The sequence below is a fragment of the Python bivittatus genome, unplaced genomic scaffold (assembly GCF_059951505.1).
Source record: "Python bivittatus isolate LINGU-HERP-01145 unplaced genomic scaffold, Pbiv_v1 ctg000960_np1212, whole genome shotgun sequence".
Lineage (NCBI taxonomy): Eukaryota > Metazoa > Chordata > Lepidosauria > Squamata > Pythonidae > Python > Python bivittatus.
This window is the reverse complement of record NW_028277124.1, coordinates 6,948,379-6,968,164: the sequence shown is the minus strand read 5'-3', so window position 1 is coordinate 6,968,164 and position 19,786 is coordinate 6,948,379. Positions and strand designations below refer to the sequence as shown.

The 19,786-nt window shown below is 37.7% G+C and overlaps 1 protein-coding gene across 8 annotated transcripts in view; it reads right to left on the bottom strand.

Moving 5' to 3' along the window:
- The window catches only part of RALGAPA2 (Ral GTPase activating protein catalytic subunit alpha 2), a 234,083-nt gene that overhangs the window by 94,793 nt on the left and 119,504 nt on the right, over nt 1-19,786 (bottom strand). For 6 of the 8 annotated variants that reach the window (XM_088131538.1, XM_088131540.1, XM_088131541.1 and 3 more), the window contains 3 exons: nt 15,028-15,151; nt 13,921-14,076; nt 943-1,101 (listed from right to left, as the gene is read on the bottom strand). In XM_088131538.1, the coding sequence (XP_087987664.1) occupies nt 943-1,101; nt 13,921-14,076; nt 15,028-15,151 (439 nt within the window). Of the gene's footprint in view, nt 1-942; nt 1,102-13,920; nt 14,077-15,027; nt 15,152-19,786 lie in introns of those variants that run through there. The other 2 variants (XR_015794244.1, XR_015794245.1) reach the window with 2 other exon arrangements.

Below are 19,786 nucleotides of genomic sequence, written 5' to 3'. Positions count from 1 at the left end.
GTATACCGTGCATTCACTATCAGAAGTGCGGCTCACCACAAGCAGTGTGAAATGTCTTGCTTTGCAAAAGGATTCCTGAGAAGGAGAGCACCAAACAACCCCAAATATCTTATTCTGAAGGATCTTTTTTTGTCTGGAGAATTACAAAGTGGTATGCCAATTACAGGAGTTGAAGACCAACACAACTGGTAGGCAACATTTTACAATAATAATAATAATATTATTATTCATCTTACATAATAATATTCATCTTACAAGAATAATAAGAAAGTTTTCAAGAAGTGTAGTATAAAGGCGATGGAAAAAAGACCATGCATCAATACTAGTATAAATGTAAAAAATGCCATGAGATTATATCAATTTTAGTACCAAGTCCAGAGAGAATTGGACATCATTCCATTTTCATTTCAACATTAAACCTAATTTTTTCCACTTTTGTTGTTTGCAATTGTATTTTATCTGATTTTACTTTTGTAGTTGCTTTGGATCCATCTTGATGGGAAAAAAGCAGGAACATGTTATTAATTTAAAACTTAAATTACTTTTTCTGCGTTATGAAGCCATATTTGTACATAATTATGAAGCCATATTTGTACGCATTATGAAGCTATATTTGTATGGAAATAATTTTATTTTACTTTCTCTCACTTTTCTGCAGTGTCCTCATAATAAATGAATGAATGTGTGAGTATGCACATGTGTATAATATACACATACATGCAGACCATTTTCTGCTAAGCTACTAAAGAAGTATAAGCTACACATCTGTTAGTAATTAAACCAATTAACTTCTGATCATAAACATAAAGTGAGACTACTCGACATTAAATTTTCCATTTCATTAAGGAAAAAAAAAAGAAGAGTTTCTAAGAATCAGTTTTCTTTAGCATTCTTATTCTCTACTTTTGTAAGAACCTGACCGTGTTGAACTTCAGGACATACCTCTGGTTTCTTCATAATCTCTATGTAGAACATACGATTCCTCATTGGATAAATAATAATTAAAACATCACCAAAATCTGTTGGTATAATGCCCCTGCGATAATTTCTGGTGTGTTCAGACCAGATAACATGAACTTCATCATTTCCCAAGTGTCGAAGCTGTAACAACAAATGGATTTGCTATTAATCAGAATGACAAAAGAGTTTGAGAAGTTAGGCTGCAGGAATGGAATTACAATGCCAACAGTGTGTCTATTTCACCAGAGAAAACTTGTACAAATTATTTTCTGCATGTTAAAGAACTTCCTTTTTTCAAATATTATGGAACTGTGGCTTCACATAGTACATTATTTTGTGATAAATGAACAATAATACATTAATGACTGGAACATCAACAAAATGGGAAGAACTAGTAAGAGATATTTCACAGTAGATACAGTGGGGCAAAAAAGTATTTAGTCAGCCACCAATTGTGCAAGTTCTCCCACTTAAAAAGATGAGAGAGGCCTGTAATTTTCATCATAGGTATACCTCAACTATGAGAGACAAAATGGGGGGGAAAATCCAGAAAATCACATTGTCTGATTTTTAAAGAATTTATTTGCAAATCATGGTGGAAAATAAGTATTTGGTCATCTACAAACAAGCAAGATGTCTGGCTCTCACAGACCTGTAACTACTTCTTTAAGAGGCTCCTCTGTCCTCCACTCGTTACCTGTAGTAATGGCACCTGTTTGACCTTGTTATCAGTATAAAAGACACCTGTCTACAACCTCAAACAGTCACACTCCAAACTCCATTATGGCCAAGACCAAAGAGCTGTTGAAGGACACCAGAAACAAAATTGTAGACCTGCACCAGGCTGGGAAGACTGAATCTGCAATAGGCAAGCAGCTTGGTGTGAAGAAATCAACTGTGGAAGCAATAATTAGAAAATGGAAGACATACAAGACCACTGATAATCTCCCTTGATCTGGGGCTCCACACAAGATCTCACCCTGTGGGGTCAAAATGATCACAAGAACGGTGAGCAAAAATCCCAGAACCACATGGGGGGACCTAGTGAATGACCTGCAGAGAGCTGGGACCAAAGTAACAAAGGCTACCATCAGTAAGACACTACGCTGCCAGGGACTCAAATTCTGCAGTGCCAGATGTGTCCCCCTGCTTAAGCCAGTACATGTCTGGGCCTGTCTGAAGTTTGCTAGAGAGCATTTGGATGATCCAGAAGAGGATTGGGAGAATGTCATATGGTCAGATGAAACCAAAGTAGAATGTTTTGGTCTAAACTCAACTTGTCGTGTTTGGAGGAGAGAGAATGCTGAGTTGCATCCAAAGAACACCATACCTACTGTGAAGCATGGGGGTAGAAACATCATGCTTTGGGGCTGTTTTTCTGCAAAGGGACCAGGACGACTGATCCGTGTAAAGGAAAGAATGAATGGGGCCATGTATCGTGAGATTTTGAGTGAACACCTCCTTCCATCAGCAAGGGCATTGAAGATGAAACGTGGCTGGGTCTTTCAGCATGACAATGATCCCAAACACACCGCCTGGGCAACGAAGGAGTGGCTTCGTAAGAAGCATTTCAAGGTCCTGGAGTGGCCTAGCCAGTCTCCAGATCTCAACCCCATGGAAAACCTTTGGAGGGAGTTGAAAGTCCGTGTTGCCCAGCGACAGCCCCAAAACATCACTGCTCTAGAGGAGATCTGCATGGAGGAATGGGCCAAAATACCAGCAACAGTGTGTGAAAACCTTGTGAAGACTTACAGAAAACGCTTGACCTCTGTCATTGCCAACAAAGGATATATAACAAAGTACTGAGATGAACTTTTGATATTGACCAAATACTTATTTTCCACCATGATTTGCAAATAAATTCTTTAAAAATCAGACAATGTGATTTTCTGGATTTCCCCCATTTTGTCTCTCATAGTTGAGGTATACCTATGATGAAAATTACAGGCCTCTCTCATCTTTTTAAGTGGGAGAACTTGCACAATTGGTGGCTGACTAAATACTTTTTTGCCCCACTGTATGTTTTGAATCCATTGCAATTCAGTAATTTTCATTCAATTTTCATGATTATATTCAGTTAATCTACAATGAAATTAACCAACTATTACAGAAAAAGTTTACAACTTCAAAAGCTGTGGCAAAACCAGTGCTCTATAAAATTTAGGTTAAAATGAAAGTCATGTTCTTTCTGAAAATAAATTGTAAGGAAGAGAGGCTACAATCTGATTTTCACTTACTTAAAATTAAGTCTCACTAAACACAATGATCTAAATCTAACTTAATCTAAATGTTCATATGTAGCCTTGCACAATGACAACAGCAAAGTAAGAAAGAAACTACAATCTATATTCAGTTATTAGCTTGTTATGCCTCAATCATATCCACGTCTACAAAATTAATTTGGGAGATATTAAAAGGTATCATTATAGCACTTATTAGATCTCAGATTACTGCATTAATTTTAACAGTGGAAACCAAAAGGCACAGAGAAAGCAAATAGAAAAAATGGAATTTAATTGTTAATCCAATATTGCCAGACAGCATACAAGATAATTCCTTACTTCTAAGTTTTCTATGCATACAAAAATTTCACTGCTTAATACTGTAGCTATGTAAAGTTACTGTTAAAAATGGCCTGAGCTGTTAATATTTAAGAAAGTAACAAATGCTTATATTGGAAATAAATTAACTTAAAAATGTTGTTTCTGTTACATATTATGTATAAAGGTTTTCTGTGTGTGCTTTAACATACCAAAGATAGTAATTCTTCCACATCATTTCATAATTTTTATTAGTAGGTATTGACTTCTAAAGTCCATACATTGCACTTGTCACTTATGAGCGGATCGCCTATAGACACAGACTTTGTATGGACAAGTATAGTGAAATATGGGACTCATTTATACAAAATACAGTACGCTAAAAAGAAGTATTAGAATTATATATGCATTTGAATAATATTTGCATTAGATAAATATATATAGATTTGTAATTATTTACTGTTATAATGATATACTATGCCAAGTTTTTATGTCCTTTGTTGTATTTTTGTCACTTTTTTGTAATGGCACTTTTTAAAGTTTTTTCCCCCTTCTTCTTCATAGTGTATTATTATTATTATTGGGTTTTGTTCTTCTTTTTTGTTATTAATTAAAAAGCAATAAAAAAACTTATAAAATAAGTTAAATTAGAAATGGGATCTGTCTGCATTTTAAATGATTCCAAATTAGGACATCTTCCTAGGACAAAAGTTAATAAAGAGTATAACTTAAATTTTGCTATCAATCCTATCCAGTATTACATTTCTTCAACTACAATCTATGCATAAGAAGATACCTCTTAGTTACTGAGCATTTGCTATTTTTTCAAGCCTTTTAACAACTGTATGTTTGGGCATGCAAGTCTATGCGTCATTCTGCATCTACAGTACTGCTTAATAAATAGTGATAAAGGAACTCCACTTTAGCTATTCTCCTAGTCTGCCAGGCTACACACTAATGCTGACAGTAGTCATGGTATAGACACCTAATAGCCTGACCTCCTTTCCCTACTAATTGTATTATAGAGCCAGCTGGCTTCAGAAAGGAGTTGTCTGCATGATTGAAGAACTTCTGCTAGGGTTAGGCATGGGTGCTACTTTTACTGAGTAATAGCCAGTCCTGACATCCCCATTGTCTGCCTGACAAAGTGCCCATCCTAAAATCGAAGTTTTATTTGTAAATTAACCAAGAAACTTCCTGCCAGAACAGTGCTGCCTGGAGACTGATAATGTGTGCCTTTCATTCCCTTTCACTCTTACTGTATTCACTGCCAATTTGTTTTCTGCTGCCAGCCAGCCTTAGGCTATAAAAAGCCTTGTAAGACATAAGTGCAATTATAGTCCTGGAGTCAAATGAATTGAACAAATCCAATAGCACAGCTCTGTCTCCACTTTGCAAACCCCTACAGCAGTTAGATTAGCTGCTAAAAATCTAATCTAGCTATAACTAATGAATTTCTTGAGTAAAGGAGCAAAAGTTCAGTGGGGGGTGGCGACCATGTTTCTCAACTGAGCAGCTTTCTGTCACTAATTGATTTTTTTTAATAAAAAAGCTACATATAATTTTGACAAGGAGCTGTTAGTTAGCTGCAGTGCATGCATCCCCACTATGGTTACAAGATGACTGGATTGAAAACAAAAACAAAAGACTATTCATAATGCAAATCCTTGAGATCTGAAAGATACTATCAAATGGTTACTTCACAAATCTTTTAGTAATTGCAATTATTTTACTGTTTTTTACACTACACTATAAAAAAAACAGAAAACTGAGTTGTCCTATAGTGCTGACCGCCATTAAGAAAACATGTCCTTAATTATTTTATTCTAAACTCTTTATTAACATTCCTCAGTAGAGGTCAAATTTATAGTATTTATTTTAGATGTCATATGCGTGTACAATTATTTTTCATACAAAAAAAGACTCTCTTATTAAATATTTCTATGACATCTGTTTTATTCTGTGGGTCAAAAAATATACTGCCTGCCACAGAATGGTCATATTTACAGGCAGCTTTTCTCGGCAGCAGGTGGTATGACCTTCTGTCATGCTATTGAGTTTGTCAGCTAAGCAAGTTATTCAGCTTTCTCCCTACAATGCTTGGAAATTGGCAGATTAAAAGGGGGGGGGGATGATAGTGGTAGGAATACAAGTATCACCTAAATAGTTAAAGAGCCAAAATATATTGAATACATATTGCTAAAGAGAGAAGCAATCTTAAAATGTCATATTTTTTTCTAACAAGAAATTTTAATATACAAGTTTATATTAGAATATAATCTAGATTTGCTTTAGTTTCCTCTCATAAAATAGGCACTATTGTCTTTACAAAAGTCCTAACACTCCTAAATCTGTCCCAGATAAGTGACTTTTCCCTAATTTCCTTTTAAAAACATAGTGAGTGCACACATTCATGCCCACAATCTTATCTTCCAGTTCTCTTGCTCCAAAAAGTATGTGTTGCTCAATAGGTTTGACATGTAATTAATGCCACTGTATAGGATGCCGAAGGATTCAATATGAAATTTAATCCTACTTTTAAAGAGTTTTTTATGATCAGTACAGAAATCAGGAGAGAAAATCTGAGTACAGTGGTAGCAGGTACAGAACAGCCTTTATGAATGCCCTTATTTCTATCTTAAATTTAATCTTCATAATGTGGATGAATTCTTTTGCCAAAGATGGAGGCAACTAGAGAGGAGGAAGGGCTTGACTGCAGCAATGTTTGGCCCCTGTAATAATTGCTTCAAAATGGCAGATAAAAAAAATACTATTTTAAAAACCATAAACAATTAAAAGAATGGAGAAAACCACATAAGATATGTACCTAGAAAATACTGCAATTAGAAGCTTTGCAGGCAGTAACTCAAGGACAAAAACAGATAATCTGTTTTATTGCAAAACTACAAAAGTTAAGAAAAAAATCCAGTACCTGCCAAAAATGAAATGCAAGACATGTATATTGTAGAAGAGGATTCAATTTTTGCACCTACCTATGCTACAAAAAATGGGCTAAAAGGTTCCCCCATTAGGAGGGAGGAATCATTGATACTTGCCCATTATGGTAACAGAACATTCTGATTTCAGGCTGCTTGCTTCTGATTTTGCCAGACCTAGTTTTCACAGCATGTGTAAAATCCCATTCCCATTTGATGCATCTCTAATTGTATAAAATATTTATAATATGCAAAATACACAAGCATAAATCCCATTCAGATTCAACAGACATTCTACTTTAATGGACAACACTTCCCTCATCAGTCTACTAAATGAAAGATTTACTGTACAAGTTTTATGTTTTTAAGTTTTACAAGAGGGGACCAATTACAAAATGTTGTGGGGTGTGTTTCTTGCATGATCTAAGCATGCATCCATGCTTTCTTTTCAGTTTTTGAAAATCAGTGAAGCACAACGCTTCTGCATTCAACTGAATATTTATCTGACCTAGGAGGAAGTATAAGGTGACAATTTAAATAAAATGGTCTTTCTGCAACTTGAGAGATGTGGGAAAAATTGGATTGTCTGTTTTATAACCATTTCCATCTAACACAGGTCTTATGCTCCAAGCCCTCTTGGATTCAACTGCCTCTCATTAGCACTTCTATTAACAATCTATGTGGAGTCATTCTCACAGAACCTGGCTTTGTAATCTGGTCATTCTCTATATGATCATCCACTATAATACGATGTTGTGGATGTTAATTCAGAAAGTCTATAGATATGGAGATCCAACTCAGGTCCCAAACCAGGGCTCAGACCTGTAGGTAAAGGAGATCCAATAGCCTTCACATTATTACTACCTGTTGCTACTTTGTTCTCCTCCCCACCCTGTCAGAATCTGAGGCAATCATGATACTTGACTGCATTTTGCCTTTACAGAGCACCTTCTTTATTTTGGTTTTTCTCTTTTCTTTTGAACATAGTTGAAGAAGCCATTTGTCACTTTGTCATACCATTCTCCCCTTCATGGATCACTGCCTTGTCGTGGCGAAGGGGCTTGCGTAACTCAGTGAAGCCATGAGCTATACCATGCAGGGCTACCCAAGACGGACAGGTCATGACAGAGAGTTCTGACGAAATGTGGTCCACTGGAGAAGGAAATGGCAACCCACTCCAGTATCCTTGCCAAGAAAACCCCATGGACAATGTTAAAAGGCTAAAAGATATGACGCCGGAAGTTGAGCCCCTCAGGTCGGAAGGTGTCCAATATGCTACTGGGGAAGAGCGGAGGGCAATTCCAAGTAGCTCCAGAAAGAGTGAAGCGGCTGGGCCAAAGCCGAAAGGACGCTCAGCTGTGGATGTATCTGGAAGCGAAAAGAAGGTCCGATGCTGTAAAGAACAATATTGTATAGGTACCTGGAATGTAAGATCTATGAACCAAGGCAAGCTGGATGTGGTCAAACATGAGATGACAAGACTGAACATTGACATCTTGGGAATCAGCGAACTGAAATGGACGGGAATGGGTGAATTTAATTCGGGTGACCATTATATCTACTACTGTAGGCAAGAAACCCTTAGAAGAAATGGAGTTGCACTCATAGTCAATAAGAGAGTCGGAAAGGCAGTAATGGGGTACAACCTCAAAAACGACAGAATGATCTCAGTGCGTATCCAAGGCAAACCATTCAATATCACAGTCATCCAAGTCTATGCCCCAACCACTGATGCTGAAGAAGCTGAGGTTGACCGCTTTTATGAAGACCTACAACATCTTCTAGAACTAGCACCAAAAAAAGATGTCCTTTTCATCATAGGGGATTGGAATGCTAAAGTAGGAAGTCAAGGAGTACTCGGAATAACAGGCAAGTTTGGCCTTGGAGTACAAAATGAAGCAGGGCAAAGGCTAATAGAGTTCTGTCAAGAGAACAAGCTAGTCATAGCAAACACTCTTTTCCAACAACACAAGAGATGACTCTACACATGGACATCACCAGATGGTCAATACCAAAACCAGATTGATTATATACTTTGCAGCCAAAGATGGAGAAGCTCTATACAGACAGCAAAAACAAGACCAGGAGCTGACTGCGGCTCAGATCATGAGCTTCTTACTGCAAAATTTAGGCTTAAATTGAAGAATGTAGGGAAAACCACTAGACCACTCAGGTATGACTTAGATCATATTCCTTGTGAGTACACAGTGAAGGTGATGAATAGATTTAGAGGATTAGATTTGGTAGACAGAGTGTCTGAAGAACTATGGACGGAGGTCTGTAACATTGTACAGGAGGCAGCAACTAAAACCATCCCAAAGAAAAAGAAATGCAAGAAAGCAAAATGGCTGTCTGATGAGGCTTTACAAATAGCTGTGGAAAGAAGGAATGCGAAAAGCAAGGGTGAAAGGGAAAGATATAAGCAACTGAATGCAAATTTCCAGAGAATAGCAAGGAGAGATAAGAAGGCCTTCTTAAATGAACAATGCAAAGAAATCGAGGAAAACAGTAGAATGGGAAAGACTAGAGATCTCTTCAAGAAAATTGGAGATATGAAAGGAACATTTAGTGCAAAGATGGGCATGATAAAGGACAAAAAAGGCAGGGACCTAACAGAAGCAGAAGAGATTAAGAAGAGGTGGCAAGAATACACAGAAGAACTATACAAGAAAGATCTTAATGTCCCTGATGTCCATGCTGGTGTGGTCACGGACCTTGAGCCAGACATCCTAGAGAGTGAAGTCAAGTGGGCCTTAGGAAGCATTGCTAACAACAAAGCTAGTGGAGATGACAGTATTCCAGCTGAATTATTTAAAATACTAAAAGACGATGGTGTTAAAGTGCTGCCCTCAATATGCCAGCAAGTTTGGAAAACGCAACAGTGGCCACAGGATTGGAAAAGGTCAGTTTATGTTCCAATTCCAAAGAAGGGCAATGCCAAAGAATGCTCAAACTATTGCACAATTGCACTCATTTCACATGCTAGCAAGGTTATGCTCAAAATCCTACAAGCCAGGCTTTAGCAATACATGAACCGAGAACTACCGGATGTACAAGCTGGGTTTCGAAGAGGCAGAGGAACTACAGATCAAATCGCCAACATTCGCTGGATCATGGAGAAAGCACGAGAGTTCCAGAAAAATATCTACTTCTGCTTCATTGACTATGCAAAAGCCTTTGATTGTGTGGATCACAACAAACTGTGGCAAATTCTTAAAGAGATGGGAGTACCAGACCACCTTACCTGTCTCCTGAGAAATCTGTATGTGGGCCAAGAAGCAACAGTTAGAACCGGTCATGGAACAACCGATTGGTTCAAAATAGGGAAAGGAGTACGACAAGGCTGTATACCGTCACCCTGCTTATTTAACCTATATGCAGAGTACATCATGAGAAATGCCAGGCTGGAAGAATCACAAGCCGGAATTAAGATTGCAGGGAGAATCATCAACAACCTCAGATATGCAGATGATACCACCCTAATGGCAGAAAGTGAAGAAGAACTAAAGAGCCGCTTGATGAGGGTGAAAGAGGAGAGTGCGAAAGCTGGCTTGAAACTCAACATTAAAAAAACTAAGATCATGGCATCTGGACCCATCAATTCCTGGCAAATAGAAGGGGTAGAAATGGAAGTAGTAACAGACTTCATTTATTTGGGCTCCAAGATCACCGCAGACGGAGACTGCAGCCATGAAATTAAAAGACGCTTGCTCCTTGGGAGGAAAGCAATGGCAAGCCTAGATAGCATATTAAAAAGCAGAGACATCACCTTGCCGACAAAGATCTGCATAGTCAAAGCTATGGTTTTTCCAGTAGTAATGTATGGCTGTGAGAGCTGGACCATAAAGAAGGCTGAGCGCCGAAGAATTGATGCCTTTGAACTGTGGTGCTGGAGAAGACTCTTGAGAGTCCCCTGGACTGCTAGGAGGTCAAATCAGTCAATCTTAAAGGAAATCAACCCTGATTGCTCATTGGAAGGATCGATAATGAAGCTCAAGCTCAGATACTTTGGTCACCTAATGCGAAGAGAGATCTCTTTGGAGAAGACCCTGATGCTGGGAAAGATTGAAGGCAAAAGGAGAAGAGGACGGCAGAGGATGAGATGGTTAGATAGCATCACTGAAGCAATGAGCATGAAACTGAGCAAACTCAGGGAGGCAGTGAAGGACCGGAAGGCCTGGCGCAATATGGTTCATGGGGTCACGAAGAGTCGGACACGACTTAACAACTAAACAACAACAACAACAACATACCATTCTACAATTCTGAGCTTTCTGCATGTACAAGTTTGAATGAAAAGTAATGCCTTCTATGTTATAAGTCACCAGCAGATAGCATTACTGATGTATTAAAGGCTCTAGTGTGTTCTTCAGAATCTGTTCTTTCACTTGGCTCGATGGGAAGTTGCTGTAAGAAAAGGTTGTGTTTCTATTATTTATGAAATGGAATCCTGCAGTGAGTACTCATCAATGTGCTTTAAGCAATGTGGTATGGTTGAATTTTTGACTTCTGAAGGAGTCCCTCTAATTGAAAATCACCACCAAATGCAGATTGTTTATGGTGATGACTGTGCTGGTATGAGTTGTTATGCATTGCTGGGCCAAAAAATGTAAAGATGGTGAACTGGGAAGAACTGATTTGTGTGATCAAGAACAACATGGATGACCTGTGACAGCAACCTACAAGTTTCACATGGGAAAGTTTAATGAACTGATTAAGGACAATTGGTGGACATTCAAAGGCAAATTGCTGTCAAGCTTGGTATTTTACAGGAAGATGTGGATCACATTATCAGAAGGTTTGTGCAAGATATATGCTAATGACACAGACAAAAGCTTCATATCTGAAGTTTGCCAGCAATTGTGTCATGCTATGACATTTCTTAACATGAGCAATTTCTTAACAGCTTTGTGACAGCTGATGAAACTTGGGTTCATCATTCAGAAATGAAGTGGTAGTCCACGGTATATCATCCCAAAGAAAAAAATCAGAACCCTGGCTCGGCAGGAAAACTTATAGTTTTTGGGATGCAGATAGTGTTATTCTCATGGATTTCTTTGAACATGCATCACTACCAGTTCAGAGTGCTACACTGCAACACTCAAAACTTTGAAACAATGATGAAGCAAAGTTCAGAAGCACAAGAAGGAAATTTTGCTGCAATGTGAGAATGCTAGATCTTACATATCATGAGCCACCCAAGAGGAAATTGCAAAATTGGATCTCACTGCTTACTCTTTGCATGATACAGTCCAGACTTGGTACCGTGTGACTTCTACCTTTTCCCAAAAGTGAAGGAATACCTTTATCTGATTCAAATAAAGAGGTGGAAAGGACTGCCAGAACCTGGTTGAAGAGACAAGTTTCTTTCATGAAGCTTTAAGAAATTTGTCCATTGTTGGCAGAAGTATGTAGTGAATGGTGGTGATTATGTACAGAATAATACAAAAGAGCTCATTTCAAGGAGTATTTTCTTGTTTCATTTATTAAAATATTCCTTTTAAAACTAAAGTTACGGAGGTGGAAACATTACTTTTCATTCAACCTCTTATTTTTTTCTTAGAGATCTATCCATCTTTCCACTGTTACGTATATCCTTTTTTTATTTTAAAACAACTAGGCCTTTTATGAAACCATCCACTGGCTTTTCCTGCTATTGTTTATTTCCCCCCCTCTATTGGAATTGTACATGCATACCTAGATACCTTTATTACAGTCACTGACCAGAGTACAATAATCAACAGTGGATGGAAAAAAATAAAACAGTTCATTGATGCGATCAAGGAGTGTCTGCTTTTACAGTGTAACACAATTTTGCCACATTCATAGAAATGGAATCATGTGGTCTGATAATAACAACTGTACATAAATATATCAGAATTGCCTGGGTACTTTGTCAAATGGGGAGTGATAAGATGGGCCTTTGCATCCTTATAAAAACACAACATAGTAGAACAATGGCTTCAACACCCCCTTCTCCACAAGGGCACAGCCTTAGCTCATATGAAATCTTTCTGTATCTGCTCTCAAGAACTGCCATAGGGAGCAGGCTACAAGAATGACATGGAAAAAGATGTTACACTGGACATACAAAAGAAACCATCTGATGTCTTAATAATTAAAAGGGATATACAAATAACAAACCAAGACGGTGACCTGGATAATTTTCCTATATTGGATTTACAAAAGAGGCTTGTTAAAGTTTTGAAGAATTTGGTGAGAAAGGACAAAGAAAAAAATCAAAAGAAATCCAGTTCTATGACATTATTTGAAGGGATTAAAGTTCAAGATTGTTAAAAGTAAAAGGAAGGAATATAAAGTTAGTTTATTCAATCAAGGTTAAAATAGATATGTTGTTATATCTGGTAACCCTTAAAGGATTTTTGTTGACATCAGGACTGAAATGACGATGCTTTATGGACTTGTTTATAAATAAGAGATGGGATGTGGGAAGAAGAGATCATCTGTTATATTTTAAGAGAAAGGTGATAGGTTACTAAAATTGTTTATACTTGTGATGAAGGGGGAAGTCATTTCTTTATATATTTTTCTTTTTTTTAATATATTATTTTTTCTTCCTTTTCTCTTTCTCTTTCTATGTTTTTTTTCTTTCTCTCCTGCACCTTCTACTTTTTCTTCTTGTTCTTTTGTATTTTTTTTAGTTAGTATTAGTTTTTATTATTGTAATTGTAATCTTTAATAAAATTACTTTTAAAAACCGAACACAATAAGCAATCAGGCTGCTAACAGGAGACAACATATACAATCAACAGCATTTAGGACACAACATTCTCAAATTACACAGCACATGGTTCTCAGAAGCATATAGCTTCTCTGGTCAGTCTTCTCATTATAATCATGTAGGGACATTCAAGCAACAGACTCTTTGTCTGTAGTAGAAGGGCAAAGAACTACATTTACTTTAACATGCATTATGTTTTAATGTTTCATATCAAAAGGGAACTCCTTTCTTTATTGCTACTTTTCTGAGCAAATCAGGTAGAATACTAGTACTCAATTCTGATTACCTTAAATTTCTTCACTGGTTTATTCCTAGACTAAAATGGTGCTTCTGAATTTTGGGAGAAGGGACTTGAGAATGGCCTATGATGCAATAAAGAGAAGATTCTATAGTTCACAGGGGAGGGGGGGGGGTCTATACTGCTGAGACTACAGCAGATGTGGCTTTAAATGGAAGACTGCATCATCTGAAAACCATATGTAGGGGTACACAATTTTGCTTACTATGATAAATGCTCAAGTAGACACATCAATCATCATCCAACTTCTTACTCTGCAATTGTTGTGTTTGCATTGAAAACCTTATTTCTCCCATACTCAGCTCTAAGTGGTAATTGCCTGTTTAACCTCTCTGCATGCCTGCCATGGAAAACTCTAGCCCCTAATGTAACCCTAAGACACAACAAACACTTTTGAAAAGACAACATACATTATATTATTTGATATTTAGGTTTACATTTTACCTTTTTGGTCAGTGAGTCATCTGAGTCAGATGGCATTCGTGTGGATACATGAAAAATTACTTCCACAGTTGAAGTAGCATAATATGGGGCTGTTTGTCCTGTGCTACCATTACGTTGAAGGCCACCCATAAATCCACAGTGAGTTGAAAGATCAACCTTAATTAAGCAAAAATGAAGATTTTATCCTTAATCTGTAATTCTAAACAAACTGAGAGGAACTTCATAAAATATGAATTCTAAGTTTGTTTAGTAAAAAAGTTCCCTTAAATTCAAAGGGAACATTTTTACTAAACAAACTCAGAATTCATATTTTGTTTTGTTTTGTTTATTTTACCGGCTTATAAGCCATTCCAATTGAAGTCCATTCTAGGTGGTATATATCTCAGTCTTCATAAATTGGTATAAAACAACCCTTACATACTGCAATAAAATAACAGCAACCACCAGCCATAAAATAACACTATAGAGAAACATACAGCACTAGGAATCTAATCAGTTCGTTTTATGATCATTCCAACACAGAGTGCTTCAGATTAGATATCAAACATACCAGACATATCACAATTCAGATGTATTAGAAAAGTTAAGTGATTCCAGTGACTCAAGTAAATAATCCATGCCACAAGGTGTGACATCAGTGAATGCCAGTGTATTAAGTATTGGGTTGTTCAGACTCTGGAGTATCCAGAAGTGTGTATAATGTTCTCCTTATAAACATTTTATGGTGGATTTTCTGAATGAGGATGACTCAGCAAGTAAAACTGTTGCAATGGCCATTATACTATATTATTTGGTGCCATGTGGAACATATGTTGAACATATGTTGGGGTTTATAGGTGTTCTAAGTCAATAAAAAATATACTATTAGCTTTCCTGGGCCTGCTTTGCTAAGCACCAAGCTAAGTGATGGTACATGTCCTCTGATCTTATGGGAAGGAGGGAACAGGCAATACACGAGAGTGGCATTCAGGCTCAGTAACAAAAGAAATGCTGAATTAAGTGGATTAGCACCAGTCAATCTAAAATGTGGAGAAATTAATACACCTCAAATATTCCATTACCACATTAATATTATTATTTGAAACTAGACATTTGACTAATATTTACCTCCCAACCCAATCCAGCAATAAAATCTTCATATGCTTGGCTTCCTTGTGGATTGGACAATATTGAGCATTTATCTTCTTGTCCTTCAGCAATGTAAACTACTGCAATCTTGTGAGTTTCACGACTGCAATTGCAAAAACAAAAAAAAACCCATTGTGTTACATTTATATATTTCTACTCTGAAGAGTTAACATGCAGTGTGAAATAGGTTTAAACAGAAATAATTAAGAATGTGTAATTTAAAAAATTATATACAAAAGAGAATGTGCAAAATACAAATGGGCTGCATGGGCAATTTTTCAAGACAGGAAGAACCATCAGGAGTAATTAAATTGTTTTTGAGGGCTGTCTTTTGCCACTCCTACCTTCTATTATTTATTTTTTTTTAGTGCCTTTGAGTCAGTGTTGACTCCTGGTGACTGCCTGAAAAAGTCCCTGCAGTTTTCTTGACAAGGTTTTTCAGAAGTGGTTTGCCATTGCCTACTTCCTAGGGCTAAGAGAGAGTGACTGGCCCAAGGTCACCAGTTGGTTTTGTGCCTCAGGCAGGACTAGAACTCATAGTCCCTTGGTTTCTAGCCTGATGCTTTAACCATTACAACAAACTGGCTCTCTTCCACTTTCTATATAACAAGTCAAATATTGTTCTGGAGCTGCCACTTCTTTCCAGGAACATTTGGGAACAATATCCAAGGCAATATTTGGTGGAAAATGATAGCTGGTGGGAAGAGATTCATGACTGCCATTAGAGCAAAACAAAAATGCTAGTTCATACAGGGTTTTGAACAGTATCCTCTTCTTCAACTTCAGTTCCCTGTTAGCTCTGATGCTAATATTTTCATCTCAGGCTGTAAAGGTGGGAGTTTACAGTTCACTGGAATTTTCAGTGAAAGTTTATAATGTATTGTGACTTGTTGCTACATTCAAAATGTATCACTTTCATCATATTATAAATTCCAGTCTTAAGACAGCAATTGGAAGGTATGAACATTCCTCCTTCAAATTCATAATCTTACTTTCTAGTGTATGGTAATCAAATAAAAGCTAGTACGATAAACTCATATAAAAGATTAGTATGGTAGTTACTTTTTGTTAAGGATGTACTCAACATTTTGCACATAAGCAAATTTATGCATATACACTAAGAACTGAAAGCATATCTTTCTGTGCATCTTTTATTATTATTGGAGAAAAAACCACTCTAGTTTTGATTGGAAGCCAACCAGCACATAGTATTAAATATGTTATTAGAAAGTATGTATTTTGTTTTTAAAAATTAGTGGGACAACTGGGGTAATATTGAATAATCAGCAGTGTTTCTGCTAAGAATAAAAAGTGTACATGGAATTGATAGCGATTCAGCTTGGGACTAGAAAGGGAATGGTTAACTTTTTCATACATGCTATGAACCCAATGAAAAACATATTTTAAGTATATTTTAAAATTGGGCATTGCTTTGCTGAACATGCTTTATATGAGATAGCTTAGCTATGTACAGAAAGTGAACAATGGGTATGAGAAACATTCTGCTGATACAGGGTCTCTAGGGGATCAAGATTGAAATGGGTGTGATGTGAGGTCTTTTGTAAAATGAACTCTCAGAAAGAGTTTAGCCAACTAATGACAATAGAGCAATCTGCAAGATCATAACACCATATAAATAAAAGTTTTCAGTGGATAAGATAGAAATATGTGTCTAAAAAACAATATTCTGCTACCTATACTCATGTCTTTCAGTTGAATGAAATATGTTTCCAATCTCATCAAACACCATTTTTAGAATCATAGATTCATAGAGACATTTAAGCCACCAAATTCACCCCTTGCTCAGTACAGGTATTCAAATTAAAGATTCCAGAAATAGGACTGACTACCTTCTGCTTGAACACATCCAATGAAGGGAAACCAATCACTTCTTTGGGTAAATGGTTTGTGAGGGTTCTTTGCTTTCCAAGGACTGGACACACCACAGCATAGCAAATCTGTACACAATGCTTTATTACAGCGCAAACCTTCCCCAACAACAGACTATTGCTCTCCATCCTTCTAAGATTTGCAAGGTGATGTTGCCATGTAAATACATCTTTAATATTCAGTCTTTTAATACTTAATTCAAGCAAAAGTCTGTAAGTCTGTAAAGTGGCAAAGAAACTTTGCCTTTTTCCAAATGTTCTTACTCTAGTTGGGATGAGGTACTGCCTTAGTTTGGTTGTTCTTCTAGCTGCTGTTGAGCTCCTAGCAAAGCTTCAAGCTCCAGGCAGAACTTCCACCAGGATATGCTGGTCACCCTAAGTTGTGGCCTGGCAGTTGACTAATAGTTCTCTTGCCTGCTAATAGTTCTCTTGCCTGCTCGCCTCTGCTTCCCTGTCTGTATGGTCTGTATGCTGTTCGCTTATCACCTTTCCTCTTACACACACATCTGCACACACCTTCCCCACTCTGTCTCAGCATTTGCTTTTTTAAGCTAAGAGCCTGGGTGCCTCTGGACATCAGCACATCCTTGAAAATGCCTGGGTGTGGTTCAATTATCACAGGCAGCTGAACACTGGCTTGGATGCTTATGAGTAAAGGCTGAGTTAGGGAAATGAGGGAAATGGAGTGAGAAGTGTTTCTGCCTGGCTGCAGCTACTTTTCCTAAGCACAGACAGCAACCCCAACTTCACTCCCTCACATGGTTCCACTATAAATTACAGTTAATTTTTTTTTATAATATTCAGTTGGAATCTGCCTTTCTGTACCTTATCTACATTATTTCATATGCTACACAACAGAACAAAAGCAGATCCTGATCTTCTTTTATGTGGCAACCTTTCTGCTGTTTGAAGAGAGCCATCTTTTCTCCCTTATCATTTCTCAAGGCTAAACATACCCAGTTCTTTTAGTGTATCCTCACAGAGCTTAGTTTCCAAATCATCTTCGCTGCCCTTCTCTGACACTGTTCTTTGAATTCTTCTTAAAACTAAGTGCCCAGAACTGGATTCCGTACTTAAGGTGGGGTCTGACCAAAGCAGAACAGAGTGGAACAATTACTTTTGATTATTTGGAAAAGCTTCATTTGTGTTCTCTGTAGTCACATTACACTGCTGGCTTATATTCAGTTTGCAATTAAATACTACTTCAAGATCTTTTTTGCAAGATAATAAGCCAGATACCCTCTTTTTGTTCTAAGATCTTCACTAAGTTTTTATGTCGCTATACTGGCTTCTTTTGTTGTGCATCATTTATTCTTGTAATTGGAATTGTTTACAATCATGCTTTTAGTATTTTAGAAAATCTCACCCATCTTGAATCTCCTTTCCTATTAGACATCTTGCCGTGTGATCCTACTTATCATTCACTGAATTTATTAAAGTCCACTTCTTATTCTTTCTAACCCAGTGAAATGTTAGAAATAAATTAAAGAGCTGGAACTTTGTCTATCCTATCGCAGAACAATTCTCCAAAACCAAAGCAAAACAACCAGATTTGGTGTGGAGAGAGAAGCTGGCAAAAAGAAAGATTGAGTCTGAGTATAAGACAAATCCAACTAGGAGCTGCAGAGAAAAAAAAAATCCACAACAAATTCCACCATACAGGTAATCCTTGAGTTACCATGCTAATTGGGATCAGAATTTCCATCACTAAGTGATGCGGTTATAAAGTGCGATGTCATGTAACCACATCGTTTAGCCACGGCAATCCCGGTAGTCCCCACTGCCTTTGTTAACTGAATCCCACTGGTTGCTAGCAAGGACCCATCCCAATCCAAGCCATTCCTGGCTTGGTCCCTTCCAGCCCTGAGCCTCGATAAGGCAAGGGACTGCCTCCTCTGCCTCCTCTTGAATTCCCCTCACCTACATGTCTCTCTGCCATCTCTGCCTTTTTGGCTACCTTGCACAGTGGCACTGCTTGACGGTGGCAGCACTGGGACTGAAGTAGAGGCCCAGGGTCTTCAGCAGTCTCAGGAATGGCTTGGATTGGGATGGGTCCCATGCCACCCCAGTGCAACAGTGCAAAGCCCTAGCCACCCTGCACTCCACAGGCTCTACCATGCCCATCTTCACTGTCTTCCTCCCACTGTTGCCAACAAGGAGTGCTGCTGTACAGCGCAGCCAAAAGGGCAGAGATGGGGGAACAGATAGGCAGGTGGGGGGAGTTGAAGCACCCTGTGGTTGTAAGTGTGGGTGGGGTGCCAAGCACCTGGATTGTGATCACATGACCAGGCGTATCCTTCATTCAGTGTTGCTGTAACTTCAAATGGTCACTGAAAAAATGGTTGTTAAGCAAGGACTATCTGTACATTCTCATGATACAGAGACAGTTAGCTAGAGGCTCAGAATGTTCCCCAATGTATTTTAACTCAGACACTCTACGGCATTTGGATTTCTGAACAAGAAGGGATATTTTTAACGCATGTTGCAATTCCCCCTTATCTATTCTATCTCTTCTTTTTGAACAAATGATATTCCAATTTCTTTATTCCAATGATGGAAAGGCACCCATCAGCTCCTTATGAAATAATACTTTCTCTTCTGTGCTATGATCTCATATCCAACTTGTTTATTTCTCATAATTTGAGCACTGATGTATACAGGATGGAAGGCATGAATTTTTTAAGCTAATATTGTTTCAAACATTTCTTTGAGTGGTTTAACAGGCTCCACTTCAGCAACACTCTCACAATCTACAGTGCACTAGTCTTCATCTGAGGTCCTTACTTGAGAGTTTTCATTTCCACCCCCACAGAATTCAGTTTAAAGCCCTCCTAATGCACCTTGTCATG